Raw genomic sequence first — 19,912 nt, 5'->3', positions numbered from 1 at the left:
ATTTCAAATATCTTTAGTTAAAGTGATTGCATATTTGGATGTTCTTCTCGTGCTTTCGAGCTAGGAGCAATAGCAAGTCTAACCTTGGGTTTTATGGATGTCCTTAACTGCTTTCCTCAGTTGATTCAGAATTTATGTTATAGATTGATAGATATGTCGATTTTCTCAAATATAAGTCAATGGTGCATATATATGGAAACAATTATTTCCCTCGAATTTTCAATTCTTATTTCAGGCAAGTGAATTTCAATATAAACTTATTGTGATTCAAGTCATGAGTCTGTACTCCAACTTGTATCTATGTAAATTTTTGCACAAATGAAGTCATCCTACTTATTATACCATGACTGGTGGGAATAAACATTCATTCTAGTAGATAACATTTAAACTATCTATTATGTCAAATTTCAGTAAATATAAGGTTAGAAATTCATATTATTTGACTTTTAATGTTAATCTTCACAAACGAAAATTTAATTTCATCTCATTGACCACCTGGTTGTGAAACATAGTACTCTTTCTCACTGGGACTTATTTGAGAATAAATAGAATGCCTGACCATCTTATATACTACTTAACATTTGTATATATGTTTTTAGTACTAGTGCTTATGAATGACCGACTCTAAATATTCTCCAGTGTTTAAGTTTATTCTAATTTAATTTTGATTTTACAAAAGTCTTCTTTTTTTTTTAAAGAAGCATGGTTCGTCAGCCCAAACGAGACAAATACATATATAATTTTGGGGCCCTTTATAGCTTGTTGTTCGGTGTGAGCCAAGGCTCCGTGTTGAAGGCCGTACTTTAACCTGTAATGGTTTACTTTTTAAATTGTTATTTGGATGGAGAGTTGTCTCATTGGCACTACACCACATCTTCCTATATCTATATAGGCTGTTTCGTTTGTCATGGAATAGAGCCTTCAAATAAGATCTTCAAATAACTATATGGCTTTTGGCAACATCCTATTTCTCGGTGTTTTTGAAGGGTTTTACCAATATTTTATCTATGCATGTGTATATTTCTTTGAAAAAAAATGTCGAAAAGTAATATTTACCTAAACTTTCTCAATACACATCAAAGAGTACTTTAAAGTGCAAGGAAAGTCATTATGTATATCATTATAAAGAATTTAAAAAACTCATATATTTTATGTATCGAAAAAATAATTCATTCACATTGTGCTATAATCCACCTACACTCGTATGATTATTACAAAGTATAAAAATTTAATAAAACCAAATCTCATTTCAAGCAGACGATAAAGTTGAAGAAGATATGGATGATATAATAAATGATTGTCATGCTAAATATCTAAATCTTTCGAAAAAAAGAAAATAATAAAACATTAAAAGGATAGTATCGAATAAATTACTTAAACGGTTGACCTTAAACTTTTCTTGACATTTCGTGCGGTTTGTTTGTTTTATTAAGGTTTCGTATTATTACCATTTTGGTACGTTAAAGATACTTAAAGATTTGGTATAATTGTCAATGGGACAATGATCCACAAAAACCAAAGGACAAGGGTGTAGTGATCTACTTCAGGTCACCCGTATCGTACAGTAGGCTATACAAGGCCCAGTTACACCGAGATGCGATTCAAGCCGGAAACCAACGACAACCACTGGTCTTCAGATTCCTATTCACCTTTGGTCGGTAACATGTTTGAACTGTTTTCAAATGCATAAATTTGTGGCAATTAGATTGAATAGATTGATAAAAATTGAATTCGTACACCACTGAATCAAATAGTAAAATGTGCTGACAATAGTCGTTTTTAGACTGCTCGCAGATACTGAAAGCTATGGCCCGATTTTATCAAATGGACCGTGTTTTACACTAAAAAAAAAACAATCAGTAGTATATTAAATTTCTGTTTAGTATGCGTTTCTTTTTGGATGATAATAATGGCCGTTCGGTTTAAAACTTGTTTGAAAAACACTACCATCAGTTAAATAAACAAGATCCCATCGTCCCAGTCAATTTTTAGTGGGCTATCAATAATTGAATAGTTCTTTTTTGTTTTGTTACTTTGGTATTGTCATAAATTCAACCTTACAAACAAAACACTGTAGCAATGCTGCTTACACAATTTCAAATAAAACCCCTTTACAAATATTTGAATTATTTAGGTCTCAATAACATATAATATCATTTTATAAAATATTATGTGTCAAATAGATATACATATTATTCTCATCAATGAATAAAAGAACTGTATACTTTTAACTACAGTTAAATGTTAATAGTGACACCGATGAATGGTAGTGTTCTGAAGAGTTGCGCAGTGGTATGCGTATGTTTGTGAGAAAGTGAACTTCAGTGACATACGCAAAACAACTAAATGTCTTATTAAGAAATCTTCACCATGTGTCTCACTACTGAAAGCCAACTAAAATACCCTCTTTTTTTCAAACTACGATATTCACCTTTTTGACATTTTTGGAAAAAATTAAGATTTTCACTGATTATTTCAATGAGTTCGGGTTGAATGTATTGCAATGTATTTGATTCTTCTTATTTATAAATCAATTTATTTACTACGGACATGGAGTCCACACTCTACAAACAATGTAGAGGACTTATCGTGAAACAGAAGTTACTGAAGGCATTTTCGATAGTATAACTCTAGATTAAATGTAATTCTTCTTGTTAAACTTATGCTTCTAATTCTTCCGCATCACTTAATTGGTCGTTGTTGTCTCAAATATATTTGCAATTACATTTTACCCTGCAAATTTGTTATCATTGCGAAACTGTTAAAGTTTCTTCTATTCATTTTTAAAGTGTCTTATTTCTTTTTCGTGTGAATCTATATTCTGTAAAGTACATATATCAAATACTAATTATAGTTTCGTGTGTTGTTAAGTGAACTTAATATCTACAGTCAAAACATTAATTTTATTTCTTGTTTGATAAACCATGTAAACAATGTTCTGACCTTGTATATTTGTAAATGTTTTAGACAGATTGAACTTGATATGCAGTCGGGTGAAACGTACATTACTACACTAAAAACTAACCAATATTTAGTATCCAAGCTAGCTGGCTTTATAAGGTTGGCCGTTGTGTGATGGTATATATATATAAAATATATATACAAGACATATATATACAAGTCTAAATTGAAAATAACGTTCGGACTGGATAAAACCGCAATGTTTATACGTGTGCATGTAACAAAATGAATCTTTATATCAATTTAATACCAAACAGAAAAGAAAAAAATACCTTGCGGCAAAGATGGTAAACCACAAACATCAGGTGGTTAATTTTTTTAATTTTTTTTTGCATCAAATCCGGATTTCGACAGTGATGTTACAGATCGAAAAAGTATTTGAAAGGACATATCATTTACCTCAATTTAGGATCGACTTTTTAATTTTACATTTGTAGGATGAACGGATTATATAAACCGTAGGGAAAAGGTAATACAAGCCCAAACGAAATAAATATAAACAAGTCTAATTTGAAAACAACTTTCAAGCCTATGATTGCGTTGGATAAAGACCGCAGTTTTCATACTTGTACATGTAAAACAAATTTCATTGTAGAAGGGTATAAAACAGCACAACCAACATTTTCCAAAAAGACCAAAAGAATATATATATTCCAGACCATATGAGTATTTGGACCTTACGCGTACGGTCCGGTCTGTATACGTAAACTCATACGGTCCGACCATACGCGTACGAAGGGGCCTCGGTGACCGAGTGGTCTAAGTAGTAACTACTGTAATCACTAGCCAGTCAACACTGAGGTTGTGTTATTGGATCAAATGGGTTAAATTTAGACAAACTTTTACCACAATCTTTATTTTCAATTTTACAAATCCTTGTAACAGCAAAACATGAATGATGAATTGAAAATAAATGTCTTTCAGGACTGTAAAGAATGATATTGCATCTGGGTTTTTCACATGTATCAAACTTACACTGGGAATAGTATATCAATATATATGCACTCCAGCTTGTGAAGAGAACGAGCGCAAACCTTAGTTTACAACACGTTTTGCTGGTATGTATTTGAAACTACGCATAAAGCCGTTAAAGTAAAGAAAGAAACCCAACACTTATAACACTTTTTTTCTTATCAAAAGGTTAGTTTTAAAGTCATGTGCAACGGCCTTCTCATATCTATAATCTTAAGAAAATAGTAGATCGTGAACTTTGGCTGCTAATTAACATTCGGGTTTAAGCTATTTTAATTTTTATGGAGATTTGTATATAATAAAGGATTTTCTCAAAATAATAGGAAGCATATGCAAACAGGTATTATAACAAAAACGAACCAAAACAAAAATAAAGAGTAATAGAACTTTAAAACAAACACAGCTTTACATTTATAATAAATACAATGTCTTAGAGCTTACAAGTTTTGTTTTGTTTTTTAAAATGTATGAAAGTGCAAAACAATGTCAGGAGTTGTTGATGAAAGAAGAAAATACTCGTTTAGATTAATGATTACCATTTTATTACACCTTTATGGTTTTAAAAGTTACATCTTCCTTTTTCTTTGAGTGATTTAGCGTACATATACAAGTAACACATTACCTTCAATTCTTATGTAAATAGCTACACCATAAACATTTAATTTCATATAATATTTGTACATACTTAAGAATATATATTAAAGTTTACATACAAACATTAAAATAACAATGAAGTATTAAATGTAAATTTGATTTACCAGGAGTTTCGAACTTGAACAGTTTTATATAACCCTCGTCTGGTCGACTAACAAATCACATTGTGTGTTTGATACTTGAATTCGTTTGATGTTCTTAATCCATTGTAATGTTAACTGTTTCTAGGAAGCATGTATCGTTATGACCGAGATTTATTTGGTATGATATCATTTAGATTTTGCCAATTGGTTAAAATAAAAACAACCACGGACAATTTAGTAACAATGAGACATACTAGTACATCATTTAACCAAAATCAAAATGAAAATACCGGTGAGTGTACGTGTCGAATATAATACTCCTAGCTGTAACCCTCTCTAAAAATTCAACAATGGTTTGCTAAAAAAAAAAATTTCAATGCTGTTCAGTGTTACTTCTGTGGTTACACAACGGTTTTGTTATGTCTGTAACGAAATATGGTTTTGTCTACCACAGTTTAAATATGCAAGTGTGCGAGTATGGTTAACATCTTAACGACAATATAAATATATGGATACATTTTTATTCTTATTTGTTGTGAAATATTGTCTCCTTAAATTGAAAAAAAGTAAGTAATATCAAAAGATTATGTTCAGTCTGATGCAGCATTAAATATAATAAATATGACTTTCCTTACTAAATTGATAGCATGTTTGAAAGCCTACCAAGCATTTATGATTTAGATTTAGCTATGTCAGCTGATTCTGAAATTTGAAAATGTGGCTTACCGCCTCCATTCTTGTAGCAGAGATAAGGAAAACGCCAAACATTCCCGAGTCCCACAGAAAATCCTGTACAAGCTAGCAAAAAGTCAAACCTTCTTGTCCATGTCTCTCTTGCCTTCATGTTTTAAAAATACTTGATTAACTTGAATCCGGGTGAATGTGTAACTAACTATATATTCGTACTTATAATGCATGTTATCTATTGAAAAACATGTTTACTAAAATATATACTTTACTGATGTATTTGATAAGCCGACGTACGCCTTATTTAGGTATAGATCTTACCTATTTTACGTTAAAGGTAAAGGTATCTAGGAGCCAATCTAAATAATTATACATTGGGAGCCTTGAAATCGCTGAGGAGGCAAAACATCGATGAAGTCAGATATCTCTGAATATACACTTCATGAGATATAAACAAATATTTCAACAACAATTTTAACTCATCTACGCGTTTGAAATTAAAGTTGCTGAACCAACATTAGCAATCTAATTGAAAATCAGGGGTGGTAGTTGGGCGACAATCCACGACCAGATTGGTAAATAAACACTTTTTTTACTATATACGCAGTTGCAATTATAGCAATATGCAGAACTTGCATTATACGATTCTTACATATGCACACGTTGGGTGCTTAGTCTCCGTTTTGATATCTAAGTCAGTGAAAGAATATCAATGATCCAATGAAAAACGTACTTTTAAACGCAACAAAGTACGCAGATTTAAAAATAAAATCAGTATTTTATACAACAATTTCAGATAATACCATGCCGGAAAACTAATCAGTTATATGTACTGGTTTACTTGAAGTTGCATTAAAATGATGCATAAGATTTCCAAGGGATCCGACTTAGAGCATTATCGGTATGGTTATGAAGTTACAGACACAAGTACATGTATATCATCGAAATCGTTTGTTGTTTCACCCCTAGATGTGTTTTGTTTTTTATAAGTCGTATACCCCAATCTCCTTTTTTCATATCTTAATTAATTTGCCAATAAAAAGTTGGCTACCGATATCTATTATTATATATAAATGATGTAGCAATTGTTCCTTTTATATCAAATACAGAAACCTAATGTGTTTTTTTTTATACAGGACGTGTACCGATATGCACGAGTGACCACCTAATATGTTGAGCAAAAGGCGGATTATATATATACAGTGCAACTTTTAAGGTGCAACTGACATATATAAATGTCATTTACCTTCGATTTTGTGTTTTGCGAAAAAAATAACCACAATTTAGATAGATGTTTTTTTTAAAGCATGCGGTCTTGCAGATATAGGTGCAACATGAGAGTGCGTTTTACTCTCCAACATCCAATCAGATATAAGTAAAACGTTCACCAACATAAACACAATGTAACATTAAGTAATACTATCCCTTACATGTGAAACCACAACAGTGACTGTCGTTAAAGGAAACATAAGAGAATCGTAAACTTTAAATTCATTTTCAGGCATATTAACATAAGTTGTTAAACGGAAAATAAATCTTGTAGCCCAAGATACTATCTGTCTACTGAACATTTGGCTGTTTATTAATGTAACTAGCTGGGATATTGAAGTCATTAGTGTAGCATACACAAGTTTACATATATGTACATGGTTTTCCCGTTTGAATGGTTTTACACTAGTAATTTTGGGGCCCTTTATAGCTTGTTGTTCGGTGTGAGCCAAGGCTCCGTGTTGAAGGCCGTACTTTAACCTATAATGGTTTAATTTTTAAATTGTTATTTGGATGGAGAGTTGTCTCATTGGCACTCACACCACATCTTCCTATATCTATATAATATACATAATATACACATAATATACATATATATATAATTATATATAAACTATCACAGGGCAAAACATGGATACTGACTGCTCGAAAATAGGTTCGACATTTCCTTCATGTAAAATGCATCCCTGGGTCTGAATTTCAGATGAATGACAGCTGTTCATTTTTTCTTTAGTCATTTTTGCATATATTGTGTGTTTGATAAGTGAGTGCGTTTTGTGTTCTTAATCCAAATTGGTTTATGCGTTTTCAAATTGGTCACGCATAAAGTTGAGAATGGAAATAAAGAATGTGTCAAAGAGACAACAAACCGACCAAAGAGCACAACGTTCTGGGTATATGTAAAAGACCGATCTCAATCAAGTTACGAATGATAAATTATTGGTTCAAGTTGGTAACTGGAAAACCTGACAAATTACCTTTTATTTTGTATAACTTAGCAACAGCCAAATATGGTACAAATATTTTATGGTTAAAACAAGTCAAATCAATTTTAGACACGTGTGACTTGTCATATGTATGGGAAAATATCTTTTTTGTAAATAAAACATGGCTACATGTAACCATCAATCAGAACTTGATAGATCAATTTAAACAAAAATGAATAGCAAGCCTACAGGAAACACCAAAAGCATTAAATTATCGTTTATTTAAAGATACTTTGGAGTTTGAGAAATATTTAAATATTTTGGATGACAGGCAGATATCCTTATTTCTTAAATTTCGAACTTTGAACATGAAATTTCCAATAGAAACTGGAAGATGGCAAAATATAGAAACAGAAAACAGAAAATGTATATTGTGTAATTCAGATGCCATTGGGGATGAATACCATTACATTTTTAATTGTTCAGCTTTTGATAAATGTAGAAAACAATGTATTGCATTTTACTATAGAAATAGACCAAACTCATTGAAGTTTTATTTAAGAATTGAATGCTTCTTTTTGTAAATTTATTGGGTGGTAAAAGCGTTGACCGAAGTACATTTTGTATGAAGCGCGGAAGCGCTTCATTCTAAAAATGTACGCACGGTCAACGCTTTTACAACCCTATAAAGTTTCAAAAAGAAGTATTCAATACTTATAATTACATTTTTTTAGCTAAAATCACGAAAACACGATTTTTATCCAGTTTTATTTAATTCACCTGTGCACTTTTTTGTGGGACCTCGTGTCATCATGCATGATAAATGTTATTGTCTGATGCAATTGTTTACGAAATAACATGTTAGCCAATCAGAATAACGTATTATAATGAAACTTACATCTAATGTAATTATGAATTAATGAATTCTAAAAAAAATGTACAGAACTGAACGAACTATGTTAACTTATTAAGGAGATCAATAACAAATTGAACTTTTCTGGGTGAACAATTGTGAACGCCTCTATCTACTTTCGTACATTATTTATTTGTGTAATTGTATTGAAATATGTATAATCTCTATACCTTTGTAATTTGGTTTGTGAGAATAAAGATATATATTCACAGGGGATTCATTGCTACTCATTTAGTAGGGTATATTTTCGTTATAATTCACAACTGTCGAATAAACAACTTCATTCATATTTTAGAATAACAAACTTGTACTTTACTAAACGCAAATAGTAAGTAAATGACTAGAATTCCTTTTAACTTCAAAAGTGCATCATATACGACAATTATTATAATGGTGTGAAATAAATCATAGCATTCTACGCACATTACTCAGTTAGGAACATACGGAGCCCAAAACTATGTTTAAATGCTTTTGGGTGATACACATTGAGTTGTGTTCTGAATATGCACGAAATAAAATTGAGAATGGAAATGAGGTATGTGCCAAAGAGACAACAACCCGACCATAGAGCAGACAACAGCAGAAGGTTACCAATAGCTCTTCAATGTAACGAGAAATTCCTGCACCCGGAGGCGTCCTTCAATATATCAAGTTTTACTTTCGATGAAACCTTTATTTTAGGAAAGTGTGTACTTGTTATTTTTCTCCCTGATAAATACTCAAAGCAGATTGCAGATTTAGGGTTTATTATTTGGTACCATGTTCAGAAAAACAACAGAACACAAACATTAAGGTGCGATACTGTAAATGTTAAAGAAGATGAAGAAAAAAATATTTTGATTTGGTCATCGTTAAAACTATATTTATAGGACACATCTTTCTTATGTATCATAAACGGGCTGATCGCCAGTCAACTGATTGGTTATGCATGTAAAGTAACATGAATTTGTATGCACTTTTATTAGAATTGATTGTCACGATAATAATAAGATTTAATTCACTGCACAACATGATTTCTATACGTTATATATTTAATAGCACATCTAGATGGATGAGATAGTGTTGAGTTGACTTGGTACTTTCCTTATAATTTGTCTATGCAAAACAAATCACTGAAGTTAGTCTGACCTCTTTTTGAACCAATTCGTTGGTACTCTGACAGTCATAATATTTTTATTATTTAAATTTTTCATAAAGAATGCATTTCTCATACTAAAGAAAATTGTTCTTGACCTACATAATGAATCTAACACTATGAAAAGACTCGTATGTTCAATTCATTGAAGACTTGTTTTCTTAATTATGCTTTGACAATAAAAAGATATGGTGGATACAAGTGAATTTAACAAAGGATTTCACTTCAATGAAATTTAAGTCCATTTAAATATCTTGGGGTATAACTACAGTTCCTTATTGATTTTTTTTCCAAAAAGTATGATTTATAATTCAATCTATGCAGTAACAACAATTTTAAATGTATTTATAGTTTTGAAGTGACATATAAATTATACATATACATGTATATAGTGTTTCGGATGTATAAGTATGTTATATTTCTATTCTTTTAATACTTTAAATATTTTTTACATTGTATCCTGTTAAAGCAGAATATTCTGTGTCATGTATAAATAAATGGACCTTTTGAGTCTGAAATAAAGATTATCTTATCTTATAAAGCAATGTTTGCAGCGTCACAGTTCGCATGATCACCCTTTATACAACTGAATAAATAACGTGAACAATGCAAATTTGAACCATAGGTTCACACTATACAATAAAGACATCATATCTAGTTAATTTGGTCGTTTCAGATAGTTTTTCTCTCACGCTATGGACAAGCTATACTAATACTATGTATTATTATCATGTTTCCGATCCAGACTCGTCTATCTAATGCTACATTCTGCTTTTTAAAAATCCTTTATTTTCATTAACAATTCCAAAACTAAAAATATCACATTCAAAATAAAGGTATTTACGATGATATTGCTTTTGTGTGCAGTTTTTGCTTTGAAAGATTGTCAAAAATCAAATATTAAATTGTTCCTTTTTTTTTTTAAATCCAGCTCCCATGATAGACATAATAGGCTAACAATACTTATGAATGTAGAATATATGTATCTTTAATACCGAAGTGTATATAAACTATAGGTATATAATGTTGCAATTAAACTTGGTATTTTTCGAACACAGGATTTAGATAAATAGATTCAAGTTAATAGTGTATAATAGTTAAACAATGTGGTAATCAAAGATTTTGCGTAACTTTATATTATTTTTTAAATCTGAATATTATTTTTCGGATACATAAAGAAATATGAATAGACTTAGGTTTTTTGTAGACACGACAGAAAATCTTAGCATACATTTTTATACATTGTAATTTCAAAGAAAAAAATCTTGTTTGTTTCAGATATGTCTATTATTTCCCTTCTTTGCCAGAAATAGGTTTAAAGTTTCTAAAAACCGAAAAGCATTTCCTCATATATTTCTCGGCAGCTCATATTAATTCTAGTATGAACGGTCGTCATTTAAATAATTGGGAACAAAAACGGACAGAGACAACAACCTTACCAAAGAGCATAAAATAGCCAAAGGACACCAATGTCCGTTTGGAATCCGAATATATCTCCTTTGAAAAAAACAAAAGGTGTTATACCTTTCTAATACAACTGATTTATTAACTACACATCAAGCAAGTAGGTTGGTCTGGATCGAGAGAATACGTGACAAATTTGGAATGCCATACAAAAACAGCAATCCTGCATCAATATATGCACCCACTATATATATATATATATATATACGAGTCTAAATTGAAAACTATATATATATATATATATATTTATATCATAACAAGGTGAAAGAATACAAATCTATAAAGAATAATGCTGAAAAAAAATCATATTTCAAAGGCAATGATCAATCAAAGAAACGTACAAAAAAGTCCAAGACAATGTAAGAATTTATTGCTACCGTGTAACATCACCTGTTGTGTGGCTTCAAGCCCTCAAGAAACTATATTGGAAACACTCTGGGTTGTATTTAAAATTGTTTTTCATGTAGCCATATATCATGCCATCGTCACTGTCATGAAAACTGTGTGTTGTCTTATTTTATTTAATGTAGCTGGCAGAAAATCGGTTAACAAGGTATAATGCAGGGCCTAGTGGTATGGTTTTTTTTTTAAATTATTATCTATGTATATATAGTATATTATATGCATAATCTACTGTCCCCATGGTTATTTCATATTAATTCACATGGCAAGGCTGGCTTGATGGATCTTTTTAAAACCAAATACAGCGTGTTTACAAACCTTAACAAATTAATATTCACAAACGCATACTAATGTAAAAGTTGTAAGATGACACCAGGTAAATAGTATACCCTATATAAGTCTTTGCACACTTTAAAGAATATGGTTCCAATCACTGAGTTGTTTTTGTATGGAAATAGGTATTAAAAGCCGATACCCTATTAGTTTAGCGTAACATTATATGATAAATAATATCTTCTGAGACTTGTTGTTGTTTACTAGTTTATAATTTTTTTCTGATTATGTTTGCAATTGAAAGCAGATTAGTTTGAACGTCTTAAAATCCTATCAGAATTTAGAAGTATACGTCTGTACACCTTCAAAAACACGCTTTGTATATGTGCAAATATTTTTATTTATTAACTATTCCTCCTTCCTTTGCAATATTCTCTTGTTTAACCTTATTATAACCGATATTCAAATTTGCATATCTCTAACAGAAGTAAAGTTGCCGAAGCTGTTTAGAAATCTTGAATACTGCTAGTATACTTAGCTGTTAATTTCTGTGTCATTTGGTCTCCTGTGTAGAGTTGTCTCATTGGCAATCATACCAATGATTTACATTATATATTCTTTATTTTTTTCCAAAATAATAGTAAGTAAAAGTTGCATCGTTTTTACTAAACATGTAACTTCTCCTGATGAAAGTAAGCCTAGAAAAGCGCTTCATTAAATATAACGTGGGGGTTTTTTTTTTATATTCTCATCATGCAATAAAATAAAAATAAAAAAAAATAGAACTTACCGCCTCCATTCTTGTAGCAAAGATAAGGAAAACGCCAAACATTTCCAAGTCCAACAGAAAATCCAGTACAAGCTAACAAAAAGTCAAACTTTCTTGTCCATGTCTCTCTTGCCTTTAGATTTGAGCCATATTCCTTCTCATCGACAGCTTTTTCAGCCTCCTGTTCCTTCCCCATGGCTTATCACTATAAATCAATCTGTGTCAAACCGGTTTTTAAATTTTGAAAATTTAAAAGAACATGAACAGACCAACTTTTCGATTTCCTATTTACGATGAGCAGCCAGGTATGGAGTTGGGTAAATCTATTTCACCTTTAAAATGTACAAACAATAAAAACTGTCAAGTGTACTACTGTATAAATCTGTGTGTGTAAATGCTTAACATATACTTCAATCTAGCCTCTAAATGTGAGGAAAGATTTAAAAGTTCTCTTTATAAAGTAAATATCCTTCTTGCAAAAATAATTTAATTTGTCAATTTTGAGAATTTCCATGAGCAATCACCGACCGAGACTGCGGTATACAGGTAAAACTATATAATATAGTATTATGACTTATACATACTTATGTATATTGATATCCTTATTTTAGAGTTATAAGATGTTACTTATGTCATAAAGTCATATACCTTCAGGCTTGAGATAAACATGTTGGTGAATATATGAATATTATTAATTATCTTTCAACATTAGCTTAGAGGTTCGATCGATGCATTTGATTGAGATAACTACACCCTGCACGCCCAGTTTTTCAGCTTGGAAATATTAAGCTAAATTTTTTCATCTTAGTTGACAATTTGTGTCTTACTTTTCATATGTACACCGATCGTAGCAATGTTTGCGTGTGCCTTCGCGTGAGTTTGTGTTTTTGTATCACTTTTGAAAGATTGTTTCATGGGTTCAGTCTTGGCAGTCATAAAACTTTCGAGTCCGTTTTTTGTACTCATACTCCAAAATCAACCAATCAAAATGTTGGATTCCATGTTTCGAGCATGATTTTTGTGCTCAGAGCACTGCGCAAAGTTTTATGACTTCAAACTCTGAAATAGCCTGTATACGAATGACGCGAAGTTTTGATTTGATTTTATTTTTAAGCAAGCATGCAATTCATCAAAATTCTATATTTTTTAAAGTGTGAGTGCGTGTGAGTGGTCAGATATTCAATTCAACAAATAACATACTCGAATATAAATAATATCAGCGCAACAATACAAACGAAGAAACCATCAAATTATGTGTAACCTCATAGTATATAACTCTATTTGTAACAAGTTACCATGAGTAGTATTATTGTACTCATTATTGAGGACAAGGGGTAACCAGTACATAGGCATTGTACGTTATAGTATGGTATTAGTTTTCTGTTTTGATTTTTCCAATCATATTGTGTTGTAAAATGATGCCCTTTATGGGTTCTTGATTAGATTAATAAAATTCTGATCTTATCTTTTCTTATCTTATCTTATTGTAAACAGACTTTTTCGCTAGTAATTCATCTTGCGTTTCAGCTTTTCTACACCCCTTCAAGACGAATTAATTTCGCGATTTTTATTTCACTTAATGTAGTTAAATACGGAAAGTTCCAAGTCTTACATATTCGCAAAGATTTATATTCGTATTATATTTACTATAGAAATTCGCGAAAACGAATAGATCGCAAACATGAGTTGGTTTACAATAACTGTCTTGTGAATTGATTGGTGGATGAAGCTCTATTTTGCACTCATACATTTAGTATTTCCGAATTTGACTCAACAACTAATAATACAGTGCTCATTGTTACTGCCCTGCATGTAATTAGTTACCCTCTTTGTGTCTATATATTAAGATTCGTAATTCCGGCTTAGAGAACATTATTGTGCTCATCAAACACTACGGTCATTTAGCAAGTCGAACACGAAGGTGCACATAGATTGACGTTCCATTTAGAAATGCATTTATCATTATATATATATTATTAATTTATGGTAATTATATGACATAAGTACTTATATTCTAAGACATTTGTCCACAATGTATATACCAAATGACGACGTTGTAAACAACAATGTATGGCTTTCAAAAATGAACAAAAACCGTATAGCAAGCTTTAAAAGACCAGACAAAATGTCAATTCAAACGAAAAACGGACGGTCAGAAACCATAAACCCATAAACTTATGTGACAGACAACTGCCAATCTAAATACAGGCTCCTGACTTGGGACATGTACGTATTAAGTAATGTTTGTGGGAGTGCACTCAACTATCATATAACTGCAATAGTGGTGTAACAGCACAGCATCATAACAAACTATGCAAATCAGATTGAAAATGGTTGATTCACCAGTTCGGCACTACGGACAGTCAGACAAAAGCATCAACAAAAAGACACATATCATTAAGTGCATGTGGATCTAAGAGTACTCACAGTTTCTGAAAACTAGTTCAAAGTAGATTCCAATTTATAGATTATGCTTTCTGAAACTAAAATATTAATCAGTACACATCTAATGAATGAGTGTAAAGACGTCATAAGCAATCTGAGAAAAGTAAAGACTTGCAGCATGCCAAAATATAAGCATTTAAATGATAATATAAATGCTAAAAGGTGTCTTAATTGCAAAGCCATACCTATTTGAGTATCTTTCAATTTATTCAATATTAAATGGTTAGCATATCTTTCTAAAGTGTCAAATTGATAACCTTAACAAATATGTTTATTCAACGGATCATTAAGATAAGATAAGATAAGGTTAGAAAATATATGTTTTATTCTAATTAAAAGGCCCATGAAGAAATAATTATTTTTAAATTTAAAAGTTGACACAATAATTTTGATAAGCGTATTCATATAAATATAATCAACTGATTGTTAAAAAGTCATAAGAAACGAGTGACCGGTGAAAAATAATGTTCTTCCAATTCTTAAACCAATGCATACAAACATCATAAACTAGTTAGTCTTCTGTGCTCGAATTTATCATTTTTTTCGTGTAAATTTCGTATAATCGTCAATTTTTTTTTCAATCGGTCAGTGTTGTTTTGAAAATATGGCAGGTAATTAAAGTTCGTGTTTTGAAGCCGAAGTTTAACGATTGTCACCTGTTTGTCAACAATTGACGAAAAATAAACAAAAAAGCATGGAATTTGAGCACGTATTTAACATGTAAATTCAGATAAAAGTTTATTTTAAGGACATCCATGCGTATTGTGGTCACCGGATTTTTACGAGATGGGTCACACTGAGGTCACCTTGCATACGGAAAATATATCGGGGGAATTGCTTGCTGGAAGGAAGCAATTCAAATAAAGTAAACTTCTTCTAAATATGAATAAATTACAGAATTTTCTTCAGAAAAAAGTATATGTACATAAGTTTTACAATGAAAACTATCCATTGAGTTATAAAAAACATATGCATTATTTTTTTTTGACTTTAAGGTCTAAAACGACAGCCGAACCAGAATTATAAGCATACAAGTAAAAATTTAAAGCAATCACCTAACAGTTATACATATATATATCAGAAGTCCATTCTGATAATATTAACAGGCAAACATTTTTGATTGGTCACATATAAATGTTCCAGACCATATAATATTTGGACCGTACTCGTACGGTCCGACGGTCCGACCATACGCGTACGTTCGGGTCTAGTACGAGCTGGACCATACATGTATTTGGAACATATGGGTTATATCTTATATTTTGGGTCCATTATAGATTGCTGTTAGGTGTAATCCGTGTTGAAGGCCGTACTTTGATATACTGTAACAGTTATACATGTGTCCCCGCTAGCTAGGACTGGGAGCTGGCACCAGCAAACTTGCTAAACCCCGCCACATTCTGTATGTATCTATTCAAAGTCAGTCATTTAAGTCTTTGCTTGTCATTTATTGCTGCATATTTTTTTTCGTTTGCTGTTTTATTCACAGTCCGTTAGGTTTTTCCATCTGAATAGTTTGCATTTCACATTTCTTGACCTTTTACAGCTTACTATGCGATTTGCGTTTTGCTCCTTTTCGAAGGCCGTGACCTATAGTTGTTATCTTCTTCACGAATTATTTTTTGATATAATGTTATTTGATTGGCATTCGCACCACATCTTCTTATCATTATATCATATCCAAAATTTACAGGCTCTATCATCAACATTAATAAAGTTGTTTTGATTTGACTGTCAATCCTCAAAAACTTCCTTTAACTTTTTACTGCAATAATTTCATGTATTGAATGACATGTGTTGTTTGTATGTAAAATTGTCTATTGTATAAACATGATATACCAAATATGTTATATTTCATACATTCCGTTATAAAAAAGAATCTGCGTTTTGTCACTCATAAATCAGTCAACAAATTCATTTCAATGATTTAAAAATATATTTTTGACATTGTTGTTAAATAAAGCTATGAAAATACAAGACATTTACAACTTCCTCGTTCAAACTGAATTGTATACAAATGAATTGAATTTCTACACGTTTATTCGATATTGCTAGTTTCATAATCAATTTTACAACAATTGTAAGATGACTGTCTCCGGTTTTATACCATTCTGTACTATCTAAGTTAACATATCAGTCGAATCAAGGAAAACTTTGGATGATCGCATTAACAAAGCCACAAAGCTTTGACCCTCGCATACAGTAGAAAAGAAATTAGTTTATTTATGGGTGTTAAACTTGTGTTGCTTGATCGCACATGACCTCGGGTTTCTGTCCTTAATCGGTTGAAAATTACATAAAGGGTCATCTAATAGTAAAATGTTATTTATTCTGATATCTTAAGGTCAAGGAACACAGTTATCATTCGTCTTAGTCATTCACGTGAAACGCCTAAACTATTCAAAATTGATTTAAATGAAACTGCAGGAAATAGTGTGTTTTACTTTCTAATATCTATATTAATTTAACTATTGATTAATTTATATATTTTCATTTATTGCTTGTTTATTTTGAACCTAACATATGTTTCCCCTCTCGTTTAGGTATAGACCTTTTCGAGGATAAGTCGTACTGACGATGTATCATTTACGGAAAAAAAAGAGAACGAAATTGTGGCAACTGGAATATAACCGTAAATTAAGCTCCCTCAGCAATTAATTGGTTGCTACCTAGGCGTCGCATCAGCACTAAAGGCTAGACCTGAATTAAGTTATTTTAAAAGTCTACAACTTTTTAAAGGAACAAGTGAACTGATTGTATTGAACATGGAACTTTGACAAAGTTTGTATTTAAAAGCGCCAAGTTTTCAGTGTGTGGTCAGAATGGGGAGTTATAACACACCTTGTTTATTTTTATCTAGGCTCCCTAAAACTTAAAGTCTTTAACATATGTCAATAGATAGATATATGAAGATGTGGTGTGAATTCCAATGAGACAACTCTCCATCCAAATAACAATTAAAAAAAAAAGTAAACCATTATAGGTCAATGTACGGTCTTCAACACGGAGCCTTGGCTCACACCGAACAACACGCTATAAAGGGCCCCAAAACTACTATTGTAAAACCATTCAAACGGGAAAACCAAAACCTGTTAACAATTGCAGCTAATGATATTTGATATTGTAGTCTACAATCTGTATTTTTAGAAAATTCTAAAAAAAAACCTTTTGAAATAAATAATATTTTTCGATTCAACGCGCTTCTTTTACAACTAGACCGCTCACATGTTTATTTATGTTTAACATTATCTACCGTTTGCATCGTAAAGTTATTGTCGCCATATTTGTCGTTATTATTTTAAGGTACATATTGTGTAGAAGTTCAAAATGAATAGATTAATTGTACTACCAATAAGTTAATTCTTTTTATATGAAAATGTTCTTTTTTTTTGTTCTAATCCATTACAGAGGGGGGATAGGAGGGGTCCTGATCCCGAAATCCCAGGCTTAAAAACACGAAATCCCGAAATCCCATGCTTAAAAGACAAAATCCCGAGGTCCCGAAATTCGAATAAAGAAATTCCCGGATCCCGAAAGGGTCAATCCCAAAATCCCGAGCTTAAAAACACCCGATCCCGGAGTCCCGATAAAGGTCCTATCCCCCCTCATTACATTGATATCAACCATCGAGGAGTTATTATACAAAGTCCTCCTTTGTGTGATGCTTCAGTCTCGGTCAATAATTTGATTTTTGGATATTTTGTTATAATCCTAGCATTCACAAAAATACTAAAATAAACAAAGTTAATATAAAGTATGCGGTAAAATTCTTAAAATAGTGCCTTTGTTGGTGAACTAATTTAAGAAGTAAGGCAGTCTTTATATTGTTTGTCAATACGGATATTGTTTGAATAAAATTTGGTCTTTGAAATCGTTTTTTAATAATAAAAAGAATGTATCTCCGTCTTGCATAGGTCTGGCTCAGTGTCCGGATTTGTCATAACTTAATATGATCCTATATATAATAGATCTGCAACGTTTTGATCAGTTTTTGGACTATCGAATATTTTTACCTGGACCAACACTGAAGGCCCAACGCCGGTGCGGGATTTTTTCGCTGCGTTGAAGACCATTAGCTTCAGCTGTTATCTGTTCTTTGATTGGGTTGTTTTCTCTTTGCAATATTCAACATTTCCATTCCCAATTATTAGCTGTCGATATGAACATTTGGTCTTATAAAATTGGTGCCGTTAGTGTTATTATTCATTTTGTCATCATTCTTTCCTAACTTCGTTAAAAATCAAGACTACATGTAGGTTGCACACATTATACAAATATGAATATACAAGTTGTGCACGGAGCACCTTGAATGACGTTCTTCTGATTCGATAGCAAGTATAGTGAATTTGACCACAAAATAAATTTCTTTTTAATAACTTACGATATACAAAGATTAATGATATCTATCAATAATACAAAATTAGATACCCAATTTAATTTGATAAACCATATGTGTATTTCGAAACTTTATTTTTCATAAGTGTTTAACATTTCGTAAGAGACTGAATCATTTCAAATAACACGTATGTATATTGAAATGTTTAAATAAAAAGAGGGAAACCACCATCTTTAAACATAATCCAATGTGTTTAGAAGGTTACTAGATGAATGAGTTCATTGCTATGTTCCCGATACAAACATCCGGAGAGTTGTGCTACTTGCTTGTTCTTTCTACAATTTAAAGTACGATTAAATGATTTCAAAATTTAAAAGCAATTAATTTGACGCATGTACGATGTTTTTTTTCGCACTCAGTGACTGATGCATGTTTTATAAGCTTTTTATAAGTATGCATTGCTCAGATCTATATATAAAAGTGTATCCTTAACTGGTTGGTTCTTATACTTGCATTAGCCTGTGGTGTCTTTAACGGCCTATACGTCATATTATAAGCTCTAGGCATAGGGGACTCCAAAATACTAGCCAATCGATTTAAAGGAAATGGCCAATAATCTGGGG

General features: G+C 31.4%; 1 protein-coding gene across 3 annotated transcripts in view; it reads right to left on the bottom strand.

Annotated features, from left to right (window-relative positions):
* Positions 1-15,117, bottom strand: part of LOC134695863 (sodium- and chloride-dependent creatine transporter 1-like) — a 41,379-nt gene extending 26,262 nt beyond the window's left edge. Inside the window, exons 1-2 of one of the 3 annotated variants that reach the window (XM_063557317.1) lie at positions 14,936-15,117; positions 12,530-12,840 (exon numbers count right to left, since the gene is read on the bottom strand). In XM_063557317.1, the coding sequence (XP_063413387.1) occupies positions 12,530-12,704 (175 nt within the window). In that variant the 5' untranslated portion in view covers positions 12,705-12,840; positions 14,936-15,117. Of the gene's footprint in view, positions 1-5,396; positions 5,538-12,529; positions 13,041-14,935 lie in introns of those variants that run through there. The other 2 variants (XM_063557315.1, XM_063557318.1) reach the window with 2 other exon arrangements.
* Between the last annotated feature and the right edge of the window lie 4,795 nt (positions 15,118-19,912).

The sequence above is a fragment of the Mytilus trossulus genome, chromosome 14, assembly GCF_036588685.1.
Source record: "Mytilus trossulus isolate FHL-02 chromosome 14, PNRI_Mtr1.1.1.hap1, whole genome shotgun sequence".
NCBI classification, from domain to species: Eukaryota; Metazoa; Mollusca; class Bivalvia; order Mytilida; family Mytilidae; genus Mytilus; species Mytilus trossulus.
Note: the sequence above shows the minus strand (reverse complement) of the source record. Positions and strands in the feature narration are given on the sequence as shown.